The sequence below is a fragment of the Panulirus ornatus genome, chromosome 65 (genome assembly GCF_036320965.1).
Source record: "Panulirus ornatus isolate Po-2019 chromosome 65, ASM3632096v1, whole genome shotgun sequence".
Lineage (NCBI taxonomy): Eukaryota > Metazoa > Arthropoda > Malacostraca > Decapoda > Palinuridae > Panulirus > Panulirus ornatus.
Window position 1 is genome coordinate 11,260,809 of NC_092288.1, and position 19,411 is coordinate 11,280,219.

Here is a 19,411-nt window from a genome sequence, read left to right on the forward strand (position 1 = left end):
AAGTGATGGTGGTATGGTGGTGGAGTATGCAGCAGTGATGGTAGCATACTCAAATAGTCTTCAAAGATCCATCTCTCTCCTTAAGTCTCATGCTTGAGTTGCTGAGTCAGGTGTTGGTTGACCAAGCCGTTAGGAGCTGTGGCCGGCAGGTATGTAACCACCATAGCCTAACTGGTCTAGTGTGTTGTTCATAGTCTTCTTATATCAATATGCATCCCAATGCATTTCTAATACTTGTAAGCAAAGTGTTCATCAGTCTTGGGCCCTGGATGACCATGACCTATCCTGTTTGCACTCAAGAGAATACAGCCTCAGTAATTTCAGTTTTTTCCTCGTATTTCAGTTCCTTTATTGTATCAATACTAACCATGAAGGATGTTTGAAAGCTTTCTAATCATGCAATTTTGCCAACCATGTAAGCCAATGTTAGCACACTGTAGCATTTACCTTTTAAAAGCAGTAGCACCTGAAGAGTGTAATTATTGGTTTTTCCTATCATCTTGAAAGTCTGTAAGATCCATCATGCTAGCTTTATGTCAAAGGTAGTCTGACATCATCACTAAAAGATCTTTTGCTCTTCAGTCATGGTATGACAAGTGTCTGTGACTATCCAGTACCTGACCTCTTCTTGATTTCTTCATTCTCCCTTTACAATACAATACAGAACTTATCCCCAATGACAAGCATGATGCTTTCATTGGCATAGCGGAAGACTTTGCTTAAATTTGTTCTTAGACGGTGATTTTCAAACTTAACCTGCAAAGGATTATATGAACTTGACGTGTTTGAGTCAATGTCAGATTACTTGGAGCTGGAATGTGAAATAGTGATGGTAGCATGGCGGTGGAGTGTGAAGCAGTGAGGGTAGTGATACAGTGTGTAGCAATGATAGTAATGCAGTGAAATGTGCAGCACTGATGATAATAAGATGGGAGTGTATGGGAGTGATGGTAGTAATAAGGTAGGGTGCAAAGCAGTGATGATAGTTTTAAGGTAGAAGATTGTGCACATGTGATGGTGGTATTAAGGAAGGGTGTGCAGAAGTGATGGTAATATTAAGGAAGGGTGTGCAGCAGTGATGGTAGTAAGGTGGTTGTGTGTGTAGCATTCATTGTAGTAATACGGTAGGGTGTGCAACAGTTATGGTAGTATCAAGGTGCAGTGCGAAGCAGTGATGGTAATATTAGGGTAGGGCGTGCAGCAATGACGGTAGCATTATGAAGAGAAAAACAGTAATGGTATTAAGGCTGTGGTGTGTGTAGCAGTGATGGTAATACCAATGTAAGCTGTGCAGCTGTAATAGCAGCATTAAGTAAGGGTTTGGAATAATGTGGTAGTATTAACACTGGGTTTGGAGAAGTGATGGTAATATCAATGAAAAGTGTGCAACAGTGATGGTAGTATCAAGGCGGAATGTGCAGTAGCAATGGTAGTATCAAGGTACAGGAGTGAAAGTAGTATGATGGTATGGTGTTCAGCAGTGATGGCACTATTAAAGTAAGGAGTGTAGTGGTGGTGGTGGTGGTATTAAGGTAAGAGTAAAAAGCACTGACTGGTAATATCAAAGTAGGTTGTGCAACAGTGATGTTGGTATTAAAGTAAGGTATGCAGAAATGACATAAGTATTAAGGCAGAGTGTACAACGGTGATGATAGCATTAAGGTAGGGTGTGTAGCAGTGATGGTAGTATGAAGTTAGGGTTTGCAGCGGTGATGGATGTATTAAGGCAGGGTGTGTAGCGGTGATGGTAGTATGAAAGAAGTGTGCAGCAGTGATGGAAGCATTAAAGTGAAGTGTCCAGCTGTGATGGCAGTACTAAGGTAGGAAGTTTAGCAGATAGAAGTATTAAAAAAGGGTGTGCAGCAGTGATGGTAGTATTACGGTGCGGTGTGAAGTAGTGACGGTAACATTTAGGTAAGGCACGGTGAATGGAGGTGGGCGGGGAGTATGGTGAAGGAGCCACCCGCCTCTAGTGGAGGCCTCCCACGCAGGCGAACCAAGTTACCATTGATTATCGAGCAGAGTGGCCCTGGGAAACAACTTCAACTTGGTCTAACCTTCCCTCCAACCTCTATACTATCTCGCGCAAGTTGTGTCCTATTTATCACACACACACACACACACACACACACACACACACACACACACACAGCATATGTACTTAAATTTAAGAAGTATGAAAGAACGTTCCATGACATGGAGCACCCCACCCCCAGCGTGAAACTCCATCCTCGCGCAGTAAAAACTGGTAATTACAAATACGCATTTACACATACAGCTGGCTTAGGCCGGGATGTGTGTATGGATATACAGACAAATGAGTTACTACACACACACACACACACACACACACACACACATATATATATATATATATATATATATATATATATATATATATATATATATATATATATATATATATATATATATTTTCATACTATTCGCCATTTCCCGCGATAGCGAGGTAGCGTTAAGAACAGAGGACTGGGCCTTTGAGGGAATATCCTCACCTGGCCCTCTTCTCTGTTCCTTCTTTTGGGAAAAAAAAAAAAAAATCGCCATTTCCAGCATTCGTCAGGTACCGCCAGAAGACGAAAGTTCTCATTCGCTCACATCTATTCTTATTGCCATGTGCAATGTACCGAAAGCACGGTCCCCCTATCCAATAACAGGCCCCACAGACCTTTCCATGGTTTCCTCCTGAAGCTTCACTTGCACTGGTTCAGTCGAAACAGCACATCGATCTCTGTAAACCACATGGCTCCTTTCACTCTATTCCGGGCACAAATCACTAAAAATCTTTTTCACTCAAGCCTTCCATCTCTAATGCAGACTCACAAGATTAAGCAAAAGGGCAACACGAGTGTAAAACTCCCAATAGAACATAAACTGTAGTAATACAGGTAATTTGATCAGAAACAACACACAATGCAAAAGCAAATAATCATATCCGATATTCCAAAACAATGAAAGAACAAAAGAATCACATTTATAATTCTAGTGGATATATGTGCGGTAAACCCAAAGCCTTTCCAAATATCTGCCCCTGAGACAATAACTTTCAAGCAGCAAACAACTGAACTCTGATGTCCTCCTTAATATGTAACACGTAACCAAAGGGATAAAAGAAGTTTCTACTGGTAAGGGGAGGAGAGTGCCACCGCCAAGAAAATACAACCAATGGGAGTGATGGTCAGTACAGTTGCTGGAGTGTTACAGCGGTGGACACTTGCAATGTTAGGTACCGAGCAAGCTCGAGACGGAAACGGATACGTCCAAATCTCATGGTCGAGATGAAATTTCATCGTGCTTTGACTTTAGTAATCCATTGATGGAACTGTTTAGATATTCACCATACGAGAGACCGGAAACATGAGAAAAAAAATAAATAAACATGATTGTTCTAAGAATACGATAACTATTTTCAGACAAGGGCGACAACCTTACCACCCTTGACATCACGACGAACGTAATGCTACTGTTGCTAATTTTCTTGCTAAGGACAGCATGACTGCAGCATCGACAGCTTTTGGCACGGCCGTCTACCGCACAAGTTAGCTTGCTCGCTTTTGGTGTGTCCGTACCCTAAGGGTGGTGATGGAGTGATAGCGGTATTGTGCGGGCGGTAATGTAGGAAGTGTGGGGATGGGTAGAGTGTGGTGATGAAGTGAGGCTGTTGATAGGGCAAGAATGGTGATGGATAGAGTTCTAAAATTTCAAAATAACAGGTCATTGGAAACTAAACAGGGCACAGAACCCGACAATCTTTTAAAGGTCACAGACGACACTGCCACAAGGTTTTTGCTGCCATACAAATGGAGGCAAAAAGAAGCGGAAAATAGACTAATCCAAGTACTGTGGATAAGTAAATAAACTAGACCATGGAAGAATAAATATCTTATACAGTTTAATCTAACTGACAATAAAGACATCGGAAGAAGTATAAACAGCCAAATTGCAAAATCATGTCCACCAGGATGAACTGCACGTATGAACACAATCAATATATACAAGTCCGACATGATCAAATAAGCATAACAGTCATACTGTATAGGAAATTAGTTATCAAACGGTCAACTTTGTATATTGACAAACGTTAATTTTTATCTTTCAAACCAACATAAAAATCAGCTTGATCTACACAACCTTCTCTCTCCACCAGAAAGAACACAAACGCATGTGAAACATATAAAAGAATTCAGATTCAACTTGAGTATGAACAAAGGATAATAGGCATTCATCTTCACACCTCTTAAGGAAGATGGCTGGGAGGTGATGTACGACAGTTAACTCTTAAATTTTCAAATAGCTTCGACAAAGTAAGAGATTTCTCAAAACAAGTAAATATCATAAAACCACGTTAAAACCGATAAAATATTAAAATCCAAATAAATAAACCGACAATATGAGGTGAACAACTGGGTACGATGAGAATAAATATGCGAAGCATTACGATTTTAGGGACTACGAAAAGATAAGGGACAGTTACTAGTATGAACTCTTACCATACACACACAAATGGCACACACACACACACACACACACACACACACACACACACACAAGCCAACAAGCAAACACAAGAATTCAAAAACTTGCACTGGATATTAAGCAAGAAACCCGTTAAAAAGATGTAAAAGAAAAAATACTTTTATTTCATAAGGATAATGGATGAATGGAATAAAACTGAATCATAAGACTGTTATGTGTGAAGAGCTTACAGTTCAAGAGTAAGATTGGGTCCCAACGAGTGTAAACCTTCCTGCCCCTACGCATACAGTTCTAACACGTAATTACTTATGCAAGCATGCAGGCATGCACACGAACAAGAGCTCATTGTCTGTGTAATCTCATAATGTTTTCCTGTGACATTCATCCTATTAAAGCATTCTCATCAACTCCCAACACCCTTGGGGATTGTCACTTAGGCTTCATGAGTATCACTTTTGTAGAAATGGGGTCTCCAAAACTCAACCCCTGAAGTTTACAAAGAACAGGGACAACCACTTCCATCAAGAAGACTTGCTTAATACTAACACACACACACACACACACACACCACGAATCCCGAGGTGTGTAAGACTAGCTATCTTATCACCATCCGATCCGGCCGGGGTATGCACTGCTCCCACATCACTCACGGGGTTAGATCTTCATCTAACTGCTGCTGTGTTACCCTTATGAAACTTGCGGTAAGCTAAACAAAACACACTCGAGAGATAACTTCTACAAAGAAGAAAAAGTGGAAACTTGCCGTATGCGAGCTGTGCTCACCATTCTATACCTCATTAGAGGAAAGTCCTAGGTTCAATATTCCTATCAGGCTACAGTATACCTATCAGGCCATAGCATAACCTTTGACCTTAGTCTGATATTCATATCAGGCTAATCTCATGAGATAAAATTCGAAGCTGTTATTAAACTCTGACCTGGCCCAAGAGCCTTACCATCATACTGCATGGGACAGAGGAACCAAAATGGTTAATGCATTACACTGACAATGGTGAGTGCGTGTTAGAACAGTTATCAGCAAGTGATACAGACCCCCCCAGAGGAGGGTGCAGATACCGTCGTATTTACTACCAACTTTACCCCCCCCCCCCAAACCTGCTGATATCCACTATCTCGAGCATATCCACTATCTTGAACGTGCAACAGAAAAGGATGACACCATGGAGCGCAAACTTCAGATTATCTGGGATTCTATGGTATGTAAAACCACCTCTATGTCGAAGTGTCTTGAAAAGCCAAGTTACCGGGGAAATGCATCTTAGCGAGACATCCCAAAAATAATATTCTTCAGATGTAGGCTGTTGAGGTGAATGACTGGGCAAAAGGCAGGGAGCTAGTGGCGCGGGTGTGGTGCGCGACGAACCATCCCCACCACTAGGATTTCAAGGAGATACACCCGTCGAGGATGGCCTACATATATTTCCTGTGATATCCCAACCACTAGGATTTCAAGAAGATACACCCGTTGAAGATCCCTACACCTACTTCCTGTGGCGAGAGGTTTCATTTTAACCGGCACCTACATGTTAGTGATTGTGTCCATCATGTACCGAGTAAAAAAAAAATACTGTTCTCATTAACAGACTGGGCATATGCTACATTATTACACCTGGACATTCACCGAGATTAAATCATTCTACGTTTGAGCAGGGAAGAACTCCATGGAGCCCGGCTGCCTGGAGAAGGTGGACCCAACCAACGCCGCCGGCGGGAATGCAGAGACCACACGACTTTAAGGAGAATATCTATGCCATGTCCGTTTCCGGCCGGGGAAAGCTGGCACGCACCACCACATCCCAGCCTCCAACACACCATGTCAGGCATCACATACCACCAGCCTCACCACACTAAACATCATACACCACCAGCCACACCAACAACTACACCCCAGCACTAGCCTTGGCTACACACCAAACATCAGACACAGCCAACCACAGTCCAGCACCAGCTTAGGCTACATCACACCAAACATCACACACCACCAGCCACACCCCAGCATCAGCCTCAGCCACACCACACAAAACAACATACATCCTTCCGCACCATCACGCCCACAATATAACGATAACAACATGTTAGTGCGACACGACCTATCTTACGTGGGTGGCGAAAGTTTCGATCGTCCTGGCCAAGGAGGAACCTGTTCCACGGACGGGCCAGGAGAAGGACACAGGATCAGCTGCCATCACCAAGATGCTTTCCCACCTCGAGATTCCAATCAGCAATATGTTGCTTTTTAACATCTGCTATCCTCATGATCCCTCAATCACAAGGCTAACTACCGGAACCAGGCACCAAAAAAATCTGCTTGTACCGCTGGAGTGTGATACCATGCAGTGAAACTGGAGGAGCAGCAGAGAGTGGAGGACCTGGACGGCTGGACTCCGACACCATGAGATGAGCCGGGAGCAGCTGGAAGACATTGACGAGTTGTGTTTGGCACCGTTAGGTGTGCCAAGAGAAGCAGCAGCAGCAACTGTAGGTCCTGGACGGTCGGACTCGGGCAGCGTGAGGCAAGACATGTGCAGCAGCAGGAGGACCTGGACGGCTGGAACCTGACAACGTGAGGTAAGGTGAGCCGGGAGCAGCAGCAGCAGCAGCTGGGGGCACCTGAACGGCTGGAACCTGGCAGTGTGAGTTACGTTGAGCTAGGAGCAGCTGCAGCAGCAGGGGAAGCCTGGTGACTCAACCAGGTGTGGCGGGTCGGACCTTCCCACACCTGCCTCGCCCACCCCACACAAACCATGTCCATACCACCTCTCCCATACTATGCTATGGCCCATCAACACCACACGATGCCCCACACCACTACCACCGCTCTCCCACACCACACCATGCCATGCCCAACTCATACCACGCCACCATTACACCATGATCTGTCCATCCCAAAACACAACACGCAATACCTTACACACACCAAACTATGACACTCCAATCCCCACCATGCCACACCTATACCACAGCACCCTAACAACCATACCCTGCCTATCCCATACCGTCTCCACAATACAAGTCAAGCTCACACCTACCCCACACAATACACTTCACCACTGTCAAAACCGCAGCACATACCTACAACACGGCACTACAACCACACACTGGCCATCACCGTAATACACCTACACAACACAACACCCAAATATAGGCCAGCATCATAATACCGCCACACAGCACCACGCCCACACTCACGCCATCAAAGTGATACACATACACACACCCCATCCAAACACAGGCCACCACCATGACACCCCTACAACAGCACAGCACCAACATGCAGGCCGCGAGGCACCCACGTTAACAACACAAATGCCTGCAAGTCACACCCGTGATTCACACATCACGTCATGCACATGTTATGTAAGCGTCACACGACAGAATCAGCCATCATGCCACAATAATGCCATGCACACGTCACATATCCCACGGTTCCCAAGGTCACACAAGAACGACAAGGACCATGGGAAACGAACACGTGAGCACCTGTACGATGCGCGTGACGAAAGTGAGACGAACAACTGTACAAACCTGATATGAGCAAAGCACGCCACACTTCACCACTTACATCTAAAAAAATTCATTATTATTGTTATCATTATATATATATATATATATATATATATATATATATATATATATATATATATATATATATATATATATATATATACATACATACATATAACTTCCGTACCCCAGGTAATCCTTTGATGTAAGCTCCTGCTGCGCTCTGGGTGCACGGTCCGCAAGGCGGGACTACATGTCATGAAGGACAATGACAGCGTGTGTGTCAGCAGGGAGAGGGCAGGCCAGCTGAGCGTAATTCTTGTAGTCGTGGTGGTGGGATATAAAGGTAAAGTCTTCCTTTGTAGAATAAATAAATTAAATAAATATAACTATTTGAAAATTGGTAAGGTACAGAAGGGCTTGTTCAAAGTCCGGAGTGCCGGAGGGAGAACGTCAGACCTAGGCGGGAGACCTGCTCGAGACTCCTTGTGAGACTGGCCCATCACAGCCTGTAGTAGGTTTTCTGTTTTTTAAAAGGGTGGGCGTCGATAGCACAGGGCGCTATCTGTGACCTGTTATGGCCAAGTCAACAGGCGTAAAGACGAGCAGGGCGAGCGGTCAAACAAGTAGCTGAAAACTGCTGACGCTCCTTGTACTTAACAGCAAACATTATACTGAGAAGCAGATTTTTGGTGTCTTTATGGTGTGGAACTTACATCACTGGCAGGAGATGGTTCTTGAGATATATGTAAATAGAGAGAGAGAGAGAGAGGAGGGAAACACTAACCGTTGGGAGAGTAGACCCGCAGGTTGATGGGCAAGGGGGAGATGCCCTTGTTCACGCCGGTGACGCGGTCCGTGTCAGCCTCGATCTCCTTGCGGATCTCGTCGAAGCTGGTGAACTTCTCGCCCTTCTTGTGCAGGAACTCGCCATACTCTGTCATGGGTAGAGACAACAAAGCTGATTAGTCACCGCCTCCCAAACAAGCCCCGCATACCGAACAGATAAGTTCATACACCAACAGGATCGAACCCGGGACCCCTGTGCAACAGGCGGAAGCGCTACCGCTAGGCTATAATCGCCCTAAAAAGGGAAATTACTATTCGAATACTATGTACTTGAATATCCTTCGTCTCACGTTGGTGAGCAACGGGGTCTACACCGGCCATTTCCCATCAGGCTCACACGGCCAGCAGATAGCATTTTACCGAACCTAACTGTACAACGCGGAATACGCGTTGTAGTTAGGCTCGGTAAAATGCTATATATATACAAAGGTGTTACCGGATTCCGACTGCCTGTGGTTGCGTCGTGAGTGAAAAGTCACCTGAGGCTAGGTTGCAGTAGGTTCACCGGTGCTATAGCAATTCTAATACCGATAAGTGTAAATCCTTACACTTACACATCAGTAAGCGAGAGAGAGAGAGAGAGAGAGAGAGAGAGAGAGAGAGAGAGAGAGAGAGAGAGAGAGAGAGAGAGAGAGAGAGAGAGAATGAAAAAAATAGGTAGAGTCATTAAACTAAGCGAAAATTACATGGAAGCAGTAAAAATAGGCAAAGTTAGATTCATAAGGACTTTCAAGTTTTTCAATTTTGTAAGTGTAAGGAAATAATCCACTCTTTACAATTCACTGGGGAGTTCTCGTCTTGAACATTGTGTTCAGCTCTGGTCACCTTATCATTAAAGGAAAACAAAATCGCATGAGTCCACAGGCGAACTACCAAGATGATTGCAGGACAGAGAACCAAATCCTACGGCAACCAGCTAAACGACTTAAAACGAATCTAGCTCGAGAAGAGACGGTTATGAGGTGATTTAACATAGGGAATCAAAATCATCAAATGTCTTGATGATCTCGATCTATGAATCTACTTAAGGATAAATCTGTACCACACCAAACCAGACTGGGTGGAGACACCTGAAGACTTTTACCACGGAAGCACCAGGTACATGGCTTGATTCATCAATACACAGGGTAGTAGAAAGGAACCCCACAGATACGTTTAAGAAATGACGTGATAAATGTTTCTTCGCCTTCTCGACCATGACTACTATCTAAGCCCGGTTAGTTGCTGGAAAAGTTTACAAATATTTGTATTTTGAATCACCTGTAAGTAGATCAGTTCTTACCACACTAATCTCTTCCACAAATAACCTCAAAATGACCCATTAGTCTGTTGACCTTTGTACATTCAATATTCATTTCCTGTGTAGCGAAGTCACACCAAGAACAGGGGATGACTGTGCCCCAGATGAAAAATCCTCACTTGGCCCGCGTCTCTGTTCCATCTGGAAAAGTAAAACAGGAGGCGTGGACCTCCATCCCTTTTAAGTCGCCTAATACGCCACGCAGAGAATACCCGGGAAGTATTATTTCTCTCCTGTCCCCCCCCCCCCTATATATATATATATATATATATATATATATATATATATATATATATATATATATATATATATATATCGCGCTCAGAGAATAATGAATGACCTGATTACTGTGAATTTTGAAAGAGTTATAGATCACTAATCATATGGCAGCTATTTACAGTATTATTATTATTACTGAAATATATGGGAAATCCAATCAAAATTATACTATACCTCTTGCGTTTCACAGCCTGTCGTAACTCCATTTGACTGGCGTATTTTTTCACGGTTTCAAACTGTGGTTTCCCTTCAATTCGCATAAATCGAAATGTGGATAACCTGCTTTTATATATCATATTCTTATTAGGATGACAATATAATTAAAAAAATATATATATATATAGCAACCACAACCTCTGGGCCACACCACAGTTGGAGTGGGTAGGACCTGCAGCAGAGTGACATCTACCGTAATAAGTGCAAGTCATAACCCCCCCCCCCTCCATCCCTCACCCTACCGTCAAATAAGTCTCATGCATCCTAGATCCACCCCACCCACCTGGGTAGCGACGGGGTACTCCCATGCCCCTCCCCCCACAATCATCCTCAGGCTACAGCGTAGCCACACCATGACCCTCGGGCTACATCCTAACCCCAGACCCTGACCCTCGGGCTACACACTAGCCCCTACCCTATAGCTACATCCTAAATCCCCACCCTTGGGATACACCCTCGCCCAAACCATTAAGGTGCAACCTGGACCTCCCTCTCAAGGTATATCCTTGCCCCTACTCTCGGGGTCCATCTTAAACTCCCTGGGCAACATTCTAGCCCCCCACCATCGGGCTACACTCTAAATCCCCACCCTATAGCTACACCCTGAACCCCCTTCCTCGAGCTACAGTCAAGCACCCAACATCAAGATACATCCTAGCCCACACCGCCAGCCTACATCCTAGCCCACAACCTCGGGCTACACCCTAAACCCCCAGTCTCAGACTACAAACTATTCCCGACCTTTAGGCTACACCCGTGCCCCTACGCACGAACTACACCCTAAACCTCCTCCCCCCCATCCCATTCCCCTTGGGCTACAACAGCTCCCACTACCGGGCTACTCCAGCGGCACGGGAGCTCCCTGCAAGTTCACACCCAGAGACAATCCCAGTATCGGCCGACCTGCCCCATTGCCAATGCTTCTCCACCAACCACCACCAATACCAGAGGTTCCTAATTCTACTGTGGGCGAGGTGTCGGCGCAACTACCGTAAATATTTTTACACCCTCATGTAAACCCCTTGAGCAAGATAGAACGACCCTTGAGCACGACATTACTACCTCTTGGGCACGAGGTAACGTTCCTATGTATGATGGCCTGTGGGTCAAATGCAACGTAAAGGTAAGATGGGGATAAAGGACCCACATTGCTTCTGGGCGAAATAGGCTATCAGGAATGTGCCGGAACTGCCTCACCCGCGACGTCGTCACCCGTTCCACAGGCTGCACAAAAAAGCTTCTCTCTCTCTTTGTGGGAAATATTTGGTGGACGCACATTACAAAATCCTTGGAGTGAGAGATAAAGCTGCTTCCTTATCACTATATATCGGATAAAATGTTGAATCGAAGATTGGCCCCCCATCCCAACAATGTTTTCCTTACCTCGGCTAAGCTAAGCTCGAATTAACCTAATCTATTAAACGTTGGGAGGGTGGCGGAGGATATTAATGATTCAAAATGTGTTTTAAACAATTCATTATTCTATGCAACTGATTACCGCCTACCTCCCCATGCATGATGTATAAGAGGAACACTTTAAGAACTGTTGTGTATCTGACGGAACAGAGGAGTAGAAGCGTAGGTTGCTCATACTCTTAGACACTCTGCACGACGTGTTCCGAGTGACTGTGGTCACATAGGGAGATAAGCATCACATTATCTGTATCCCCGCCCTCGACAGCCACATACAAACTACTACCAGCGTGAGTGATGGAAGCTACAACTGCCTGGACTCGCCTTCACACACCAGTAAAACTTCACCGTCATCGCTTCCCTTTAACGTAAGACTAAATTTCGCATCACTGCTTTGCGCTGCTTTAAGAACGGTCGTGGGAGAGTAAAACCATCCAAACAAGGTCTCATAAAAAGAGGAACGGAAAGGCCAATGATTGGTTTCTACTTCCAAACACCTTGCATGCAGGGTCTTAGGAGGGGAATACATCTTGAAGCCTTAAATACAATATGATGTAACATCCAGTGGAGAATACACTCCACTAGTACACATTACATGGCAATATGAATGGAACACCGTGACTGTTGTTTCGGTAAAAGAACTAACTAACCCTGCCCGGTGCGTAAGCACAAAAGACTACGGCCGGGCCCCGTGTCCCTCGGTCCTCCTGAGAACATCCAGTGCATCCGGACCATCAAGGTCCTGCTGAATAAATTCAAAGCTTGTTCACTTTGAGATGGAATTTTCCGAAACAAGCATTGTCCACGTGTGTGGGTGTGTGTTCACCTATTTGTACTGTAAAGGGGAGGGAGCTGTGCATTCGTACAGCCTCATCCATCTCTTGAACTTTCTCTACCCGTCAATTCTTTTTAAAGTCTGTATGCTGTCTACATACGTAGTATCATCATCCATTTATGCTATTAATTCACCACTTTATACTATAAAAATACCTTTCTTCGTCTCTTACAATTTTCTTGCTTAATTTCATGTTTCAAACTACTATGTGCAGTCCAAATTCAGTACCTTGCATCTAAGTTTACTCCATTTATCCACCACTCTTACTACACAGCCATGTATTTTCATCAATTCTAAGAAGTTTAATGCTTATTGGTGTGGCCTCTGGATGATCCAGCCCTGCTTTCTAGCAGCCCAGTTAAACTACCAACCTTCTCTTATCTAAAACAACCTCCTCCATCTGGTATGACTCCCTTCCCATTAAACAAGTGTTCTCTCATGTGGTCATTTCTCAACCACTTGCTCTCTGATTACCAAATCTTTTTAACATTTCCCCGGCCACATTCGGTCTGTACTTCAACACCTCCCGGTCTCCCTTCTTAAAGAGGGGTATATGACGTCTGACCTTTTGAACTCTCTTGGTACTATATCTTTTCCCTGCGACACCTTGAATAAACTAAATGATCTGTCAAGTGTATCAGCACACATATTCAGCAAGTAGTGAGACAATTTCATCAGGACCATGAGTCTTATTTGGGCCAAGGCCCTTAAATAATTTGCTTATGTCTTCTCTCCGTATTTCACTGCTGTCCAATACCTCCTCCTACTTACACCTCACTAGTGCTGGGGCAATGCGTCTTACGCTATGAAAAACACTTTTGAGCCTGTCATTCAGTTCCTCACATTCTTTATACTCATTACCTCAGAATCACTTAACCTGATTAGCTGCTCTTTAACGAACAGTTTACTCCAGATGAATTTATGGAAACGTTTTGGACTGTCCCCTGGCTTGTCATTATATTCTATTTGCAGCTCGCCTGTTCTTCCTTTCTTCTGCTACACTAGTTTCTTGCTCTCTTGAGATTTATAATGCCAGCTGGCTGGAGTGCCACCACAGCAAATCACGGAGTTCCGTCGCTTTATGAACTCTTTTAATTGAACAACACATCCTTCTTTCTCAACCTTCCCTCCACATTTGAAACTAAAGGTACCAGTATTCATGTTCTTATCCCACTGTAAATTCCACCGAACCTTCCACCCACAATGTCCTGGTTCTTGACTAAACTTCATTTCCAGGTTTATGTTACCGCGGAAATTGTCAAGTTCTGTGTAGTCTCCGCGATTATATTTCCTCTTAAGTCTGGTCTCGCCACTGCTCTTCTTACATCCTCATTTTCAAATTCAAACATTCAATTGTTAATTCATTCCAACTAGTGTAATACATAAGGTGTTTGTAATCATCTCTTATAAAGTCCTGTGTTCAGTGGGAGACTTACCCCAGTGGGGATCGATCTACAGAATTTAAACATCCAACTTTTCATACTACCATATTCAGTTCGCGTTTATAATAACCTCATGCGCGCGTGTGCGAGTGCCTGCCTCTGTGTGTGTGTGTGTGTGTGTGTGTGTGTGTGTGTGTGAGAGAGAGAGAGAGAGAGAGAGAGAGAGAGAGAGAGAGAGAGAGAGAGAGAGAGAGAGAGAGAGAGAGAGAGAGAGAGAGAGAGAGAGATAGTGTTTTCCTTTAATCCGAACGTCCACTTATAACGGGAGTTGGTCTAACACCCTCACATCGGAGATCAATTGACGCCACATCGGAGTCGTCTTACAACCTCACATCGGAGGTCAGGTCTGACATCTTTACAAACATTCTTATACATATTCTAACCAACAGAGAAGCAAAACTCCCTTTACCATCCAATTACTTCATGCCTTGATTTTCAAAGCAAAATTGGAAGAGGAACCTTCTGCCAATTAAAGGTCGTGTTTTCACTATCGACTCCCACGCTATTTCTTTTCGTTCGCGGGAGACGATACAGAGTAAAAACGCTGTTTTTGCCTGTCTAGGCCAGAGTAAGGAAGAATAAAGGATGACGGGCAGTAAAGTTCTCTGGGGTATACCTTAACCATCTTGCAATGGTTCCGGAGGTCTTGTGTAACCCTACAGCCGAGTCTGGCACCTTACCTTACCATACGTGCGTACATCTTACGATGTTTGGGAAGTATTCTAGCCCTACATCTGCTGGGTCTTACCTAAAGTATACCTTTCGATGGTTCTATTTCATATGGTTTTCTACCTCTACAGCCATCTGCTGGGTCTTACCTAAAGTATACCTTACAATGGTTCTATTTCATATGCTTTTCTACCTCTATAGCTCACTGCGTCCTTACCTTTTGTATAAATTACGATAGTTTCGGTCCACAACAAAACCCTACTCAGTCAAGCAGTTGGAGGCCGAAGCCCAATATACCTACATAACAGTCGCATCCCTCATCGATCTGTTACATGGCATCGACCTTTTCATGGGAGATAAATTAGGTCTTACCTCGTCTTTACTAAGCTCTGTGCCCGATCTGTTAAGGAAAGCCATCAACCTACTTTCCTAATCATTCCCTCCGGCCATATAGTGACCCACTAAGCCATCAACAAGCTTGTCGAAAGCTTTGCGAAATGCGCTTAAATGACGTCCGCGGTATGGTTAACTTCACGGGCTTCCGGGATTACGCTGCAAGAGCCGTACAGCTCTATAAACGTTGGGGCTTAAGGTCTCCAGCCAGGTTGTCTCAGAGCGAGACAAACGGTGCTGACCTGCATAGGAAAGAAGCAAATGCTACAAAATCGTGCCAGCTGTTTAAAGATAAATGCAAAAGTTATGTGAAGAAAAAACATTTTGCGAGCATAATCCCTGGCAATACCAGCATACTGCACGCTGTCTTGAACACTGCGTAACCGCACTACCGTATGACCCTTGAGCATGACGATATGATGCAGCTATGATACCGTCACTCAACCTGCCCTAAAGGGGTCGTACCGTCGTGCTCAAGCTGGGAATTCTACAACCATTCGAAAATCACGCGATTTTTAAAACCATGGTAGGTTCAATTATACATAATACGGTTAAAAACATGTTTTCTTAATGTACTTCCGAAAAGTTATACTAATCAAAATCATGTAGTGGAAATCCATGACCCCAGTTACGCAACCCAAACGATGAAACATGTAAAAACCATGCCGGATCTAAATCGCTATTCCCTTCCCTCTCTACAGAGAACTCCACGCCACTCAGCGCTTCCTAAGCCAGACAATACATAAAGTCATTTCCTACAAGCTCTGATCACACAACTATGCTGTCCAGGGGACGGAGACAAAAGCAGTTTTACTTATTGAGAAGCTGTGTGGTCATAAGCCATACAGTTTGGGCACCTGTATCTGCTGCTCGAGCTGACAAAATTAAGACTCCTTTGAATATATATCTGGTGTTGGTTAAAGGTGCTTGGGATGGATAACAGCAAACTTACATATACTAAAGGTTAAATGCACGTATATGAAGTCTCCATGCCATGCACATCAATCATTTAATATACTTAATATCTTTAAATTATCAAATAGAAAACACCATTTTATGCAAAAACGTTCGTTACTGGTAATACACGTCGATGCATAATCACATCAATCATGTCAATGACTAAAGGTACAAGAAACATTCCAAAGACCTGGCAAATCAACATACATTAATAATTTTCCAACATCGCAAATTCAAAGTTACCCAGAAATAGATAGCGTGTACTTGGAGGCTCTTTCTCTCTCTCTGCTTATCATCACATCAAGCCACCAATGATCGATCTGGCACCACCTAAATAGCCTGATGGCATACGGGCAAAGGAAAACGAGGGATAGAGACATGTGACGAAAAATGTCTATTAAAGAGCCGATGTGAACTAGTATCAAGGTAGTTCGGTCGCTGCCACTTTCAAGGTCGTGTTACATCCTTCACAGAGATACTATCTCCTTGTTTCAGCTTCCGGTACCGGTAAATATACTACCACCTACAACCTGTTCATATCGTTGTGCAAACAATTACTGCAGAACATTTCCATTAGATAGTAACCAGTCAGCACAAGAGTAGAGAAGTATCTACAACAAATACCAAGCTTAACATATTCACGGTGTGCGCGCAATAGGACATGACAGTGTTCGAATGCTTGAATATCGGCTACATTAAGAGTATCAACATCTTCAAATAGTTGTATTACAACTTGCTACATATCTGTAGCATAGGTGAGGCAAATGAAAATATATGCTGAAAGAAATTCTATGATAGCGTAAACACACACACGTGTATGATAAAGAGAAAATTCAAGAGATGGTCCCCACACGTGGTGAACTCCCCATATGTTACAAACAGGTAATAACATAGAGAGAAAAGACAAATAAAAAAATCATTTACAAGAATAGCTTAAAACAAAAACGATGTCGATATAAAGGGGAGTTTTCTATTTCTGAGGGGCCTCACTTGACATCTTTTCTCCCGGTTGCGGTAGCACGGTACAGGCGACTACTTCCCGCACACCAACACACCAAGTGGCTGACTCACCCCATGACGTGAGGCAAGGCTACGTGCTACACCATGACGCAACTCGCCCATCCAAACGCCAACACCAGAAAATATGAATGAAACAAAACGTATCTTTCAAGAATTCATGGGACCTTCTCCTCATGTTTTTAAATCATCTAGTATTCATGTAGATACTACAGCAGTAACCTTCAACAGAGATGTGTCCTCGCCAGAACAAGAGCCTAGCCGTTACTAAAATTAAACACATTTGTGTTGTCAATAGCATTACATATGTAATAAAAGGGGCATTACATTAATAATGAATACTCCATACCGTGTGTGTGTGAAATAAAAATTATCAAAATACCTTTCTAGGCATTATGCAAGCACTAGATTCTAAATAATAAAATACCCTAGATGAAAAATATATATTGCCACATACTTCCCATAGTCTAAAATTTCAACTCGACTCATACCTGAACAACTCGTGGTCAATAAACCTAGTTTATTGATACCATACTGGCTTAAAAAAAAAAAAATCGGGAAGGTCTTTACTGAGTACAAAACCTTCCCGATTGATATAGCTTAACTTTCCGCAAATTATCCTTATATATATATATATATATATATATATATATATATATATATATATATATATATATATATATATGAGTGAATGGGGCTTTTTCTTTAAATGTTCTTGGCACTCTCGCTGCTAGTGACTGTAGCGCAGCCATGACGCTGTAGGCGCCCCATAAAAGAGATACTGGGGTTATTAAGCGTGATGCATTCATGGGCCTCCCGGGGTCTAGGGCATAGGATAGAATCCTGGCTGTCGCAATCGGTCTGGTCAACCCAGCTGCTCAACCTTCCCCACACGTAGGTCGATAAACTGGATACCAGGCTTACGTTTCATATATTATATTATATCATATTATATATATATATATATATATATATATATATATATATATATATATATATATATATCATCCCTTGTGATAGGAGAGAAAGAATACTTCCCACGTATTCCCTGCGTGTCGTACAAGGCGGCTATAAGGATAGGGAGCGGGGGCTGGAAATCCTTCCCTCTCGTTTCTAAATCTTCCAAAAGAAGGAAAAGAGAAAGGGGCCAAGGGAGGATATTCCCTCAAAAGCCCAGTCCTCTTCTTAACGCCACCTCGCTAACGAGGGAAATGGCGAATAGTAGGATAAAAAATATATATATATATATATAATATATATTTTATCATATTATATTATATATATTTTATTATATTATATTATATATATATATATATATATATATATATTTTTTTTTTTTTTGCTTTGTCGCTGTCTCCCGCGTTTGCGAGGTAGCGCAAGGAAACAGACGAAAGAAATGGCCCAACCCACCCCCATACACATGTATATACATACGTCCACACACGCAAATATACATACCTACACAGCTTTCCATGGTTTACCCCAGACGCTTCACATGCCTTGATTCAATCCACTGACAGCACGTCAACCACGGTATACCACATCGCTCCAATTCACTCTATTCCTTGCCCTCCTTTCACCCTCCTGCATGTTCAGGCCCCGATCACACAAAATCTTTTTCACTCCATCTTTCCACCTCCAATTTGGTCTCCCTCTTCTCCTCGTTCCCTCCACCTCCGACACATATATCCTCTTGGTCAATCTTTCCTCACTCATTCTCTCCATGTGCCCAAACCATTTCAAAACACCCTCTTCTGCTCTCTCAACCACGCTCTTTTTATTTCCACACATCTCTCTTACCCTTACGTTACTTACTCGATCAAACCACCTCACACCACACATTGTCCTCAAACATCTCATTTCCAGCACATCCATCCTCCTGCGCACAACTCTATCCATAGCCCACGCCTCGCAACCATACAACATTGTTGGAACCACTATTCCTTCAAACATACCCATTTTTGCTTTCCGAGATAATGTTCTCGACTTCCACACATTCTTCAAGGCTCCCAGAATTTTCGC

The 19,411-nt window shown here is 43.4% G+C and overlaps 1 protein-coding gene across 5 annotated transcripts in view; it reads right to left on the reverse strand.

The window, feature by feature from the left end:
• Positions 1-19,411, reverse strand: part of shi (dynamin-1 shibire) — a 187,468-nt gene that overhangs the window by 150,622 nt on the left and 17,435 nt on the right. For all 5 annotated transcript variants that reach the window (XM_071657888.1, XM_071657885.1, XM_071657886.1 and 2 more), the window contains exon 3: positions 8,807-8,956. In XM_071657888.1, the coding sequence (XP_071513989.1) occupies positions 8,807-8,956 (150 nt within the window). The remainder of the gene's footprint in view (positions 1-8,806; positions 8,957-19,411) is intronic.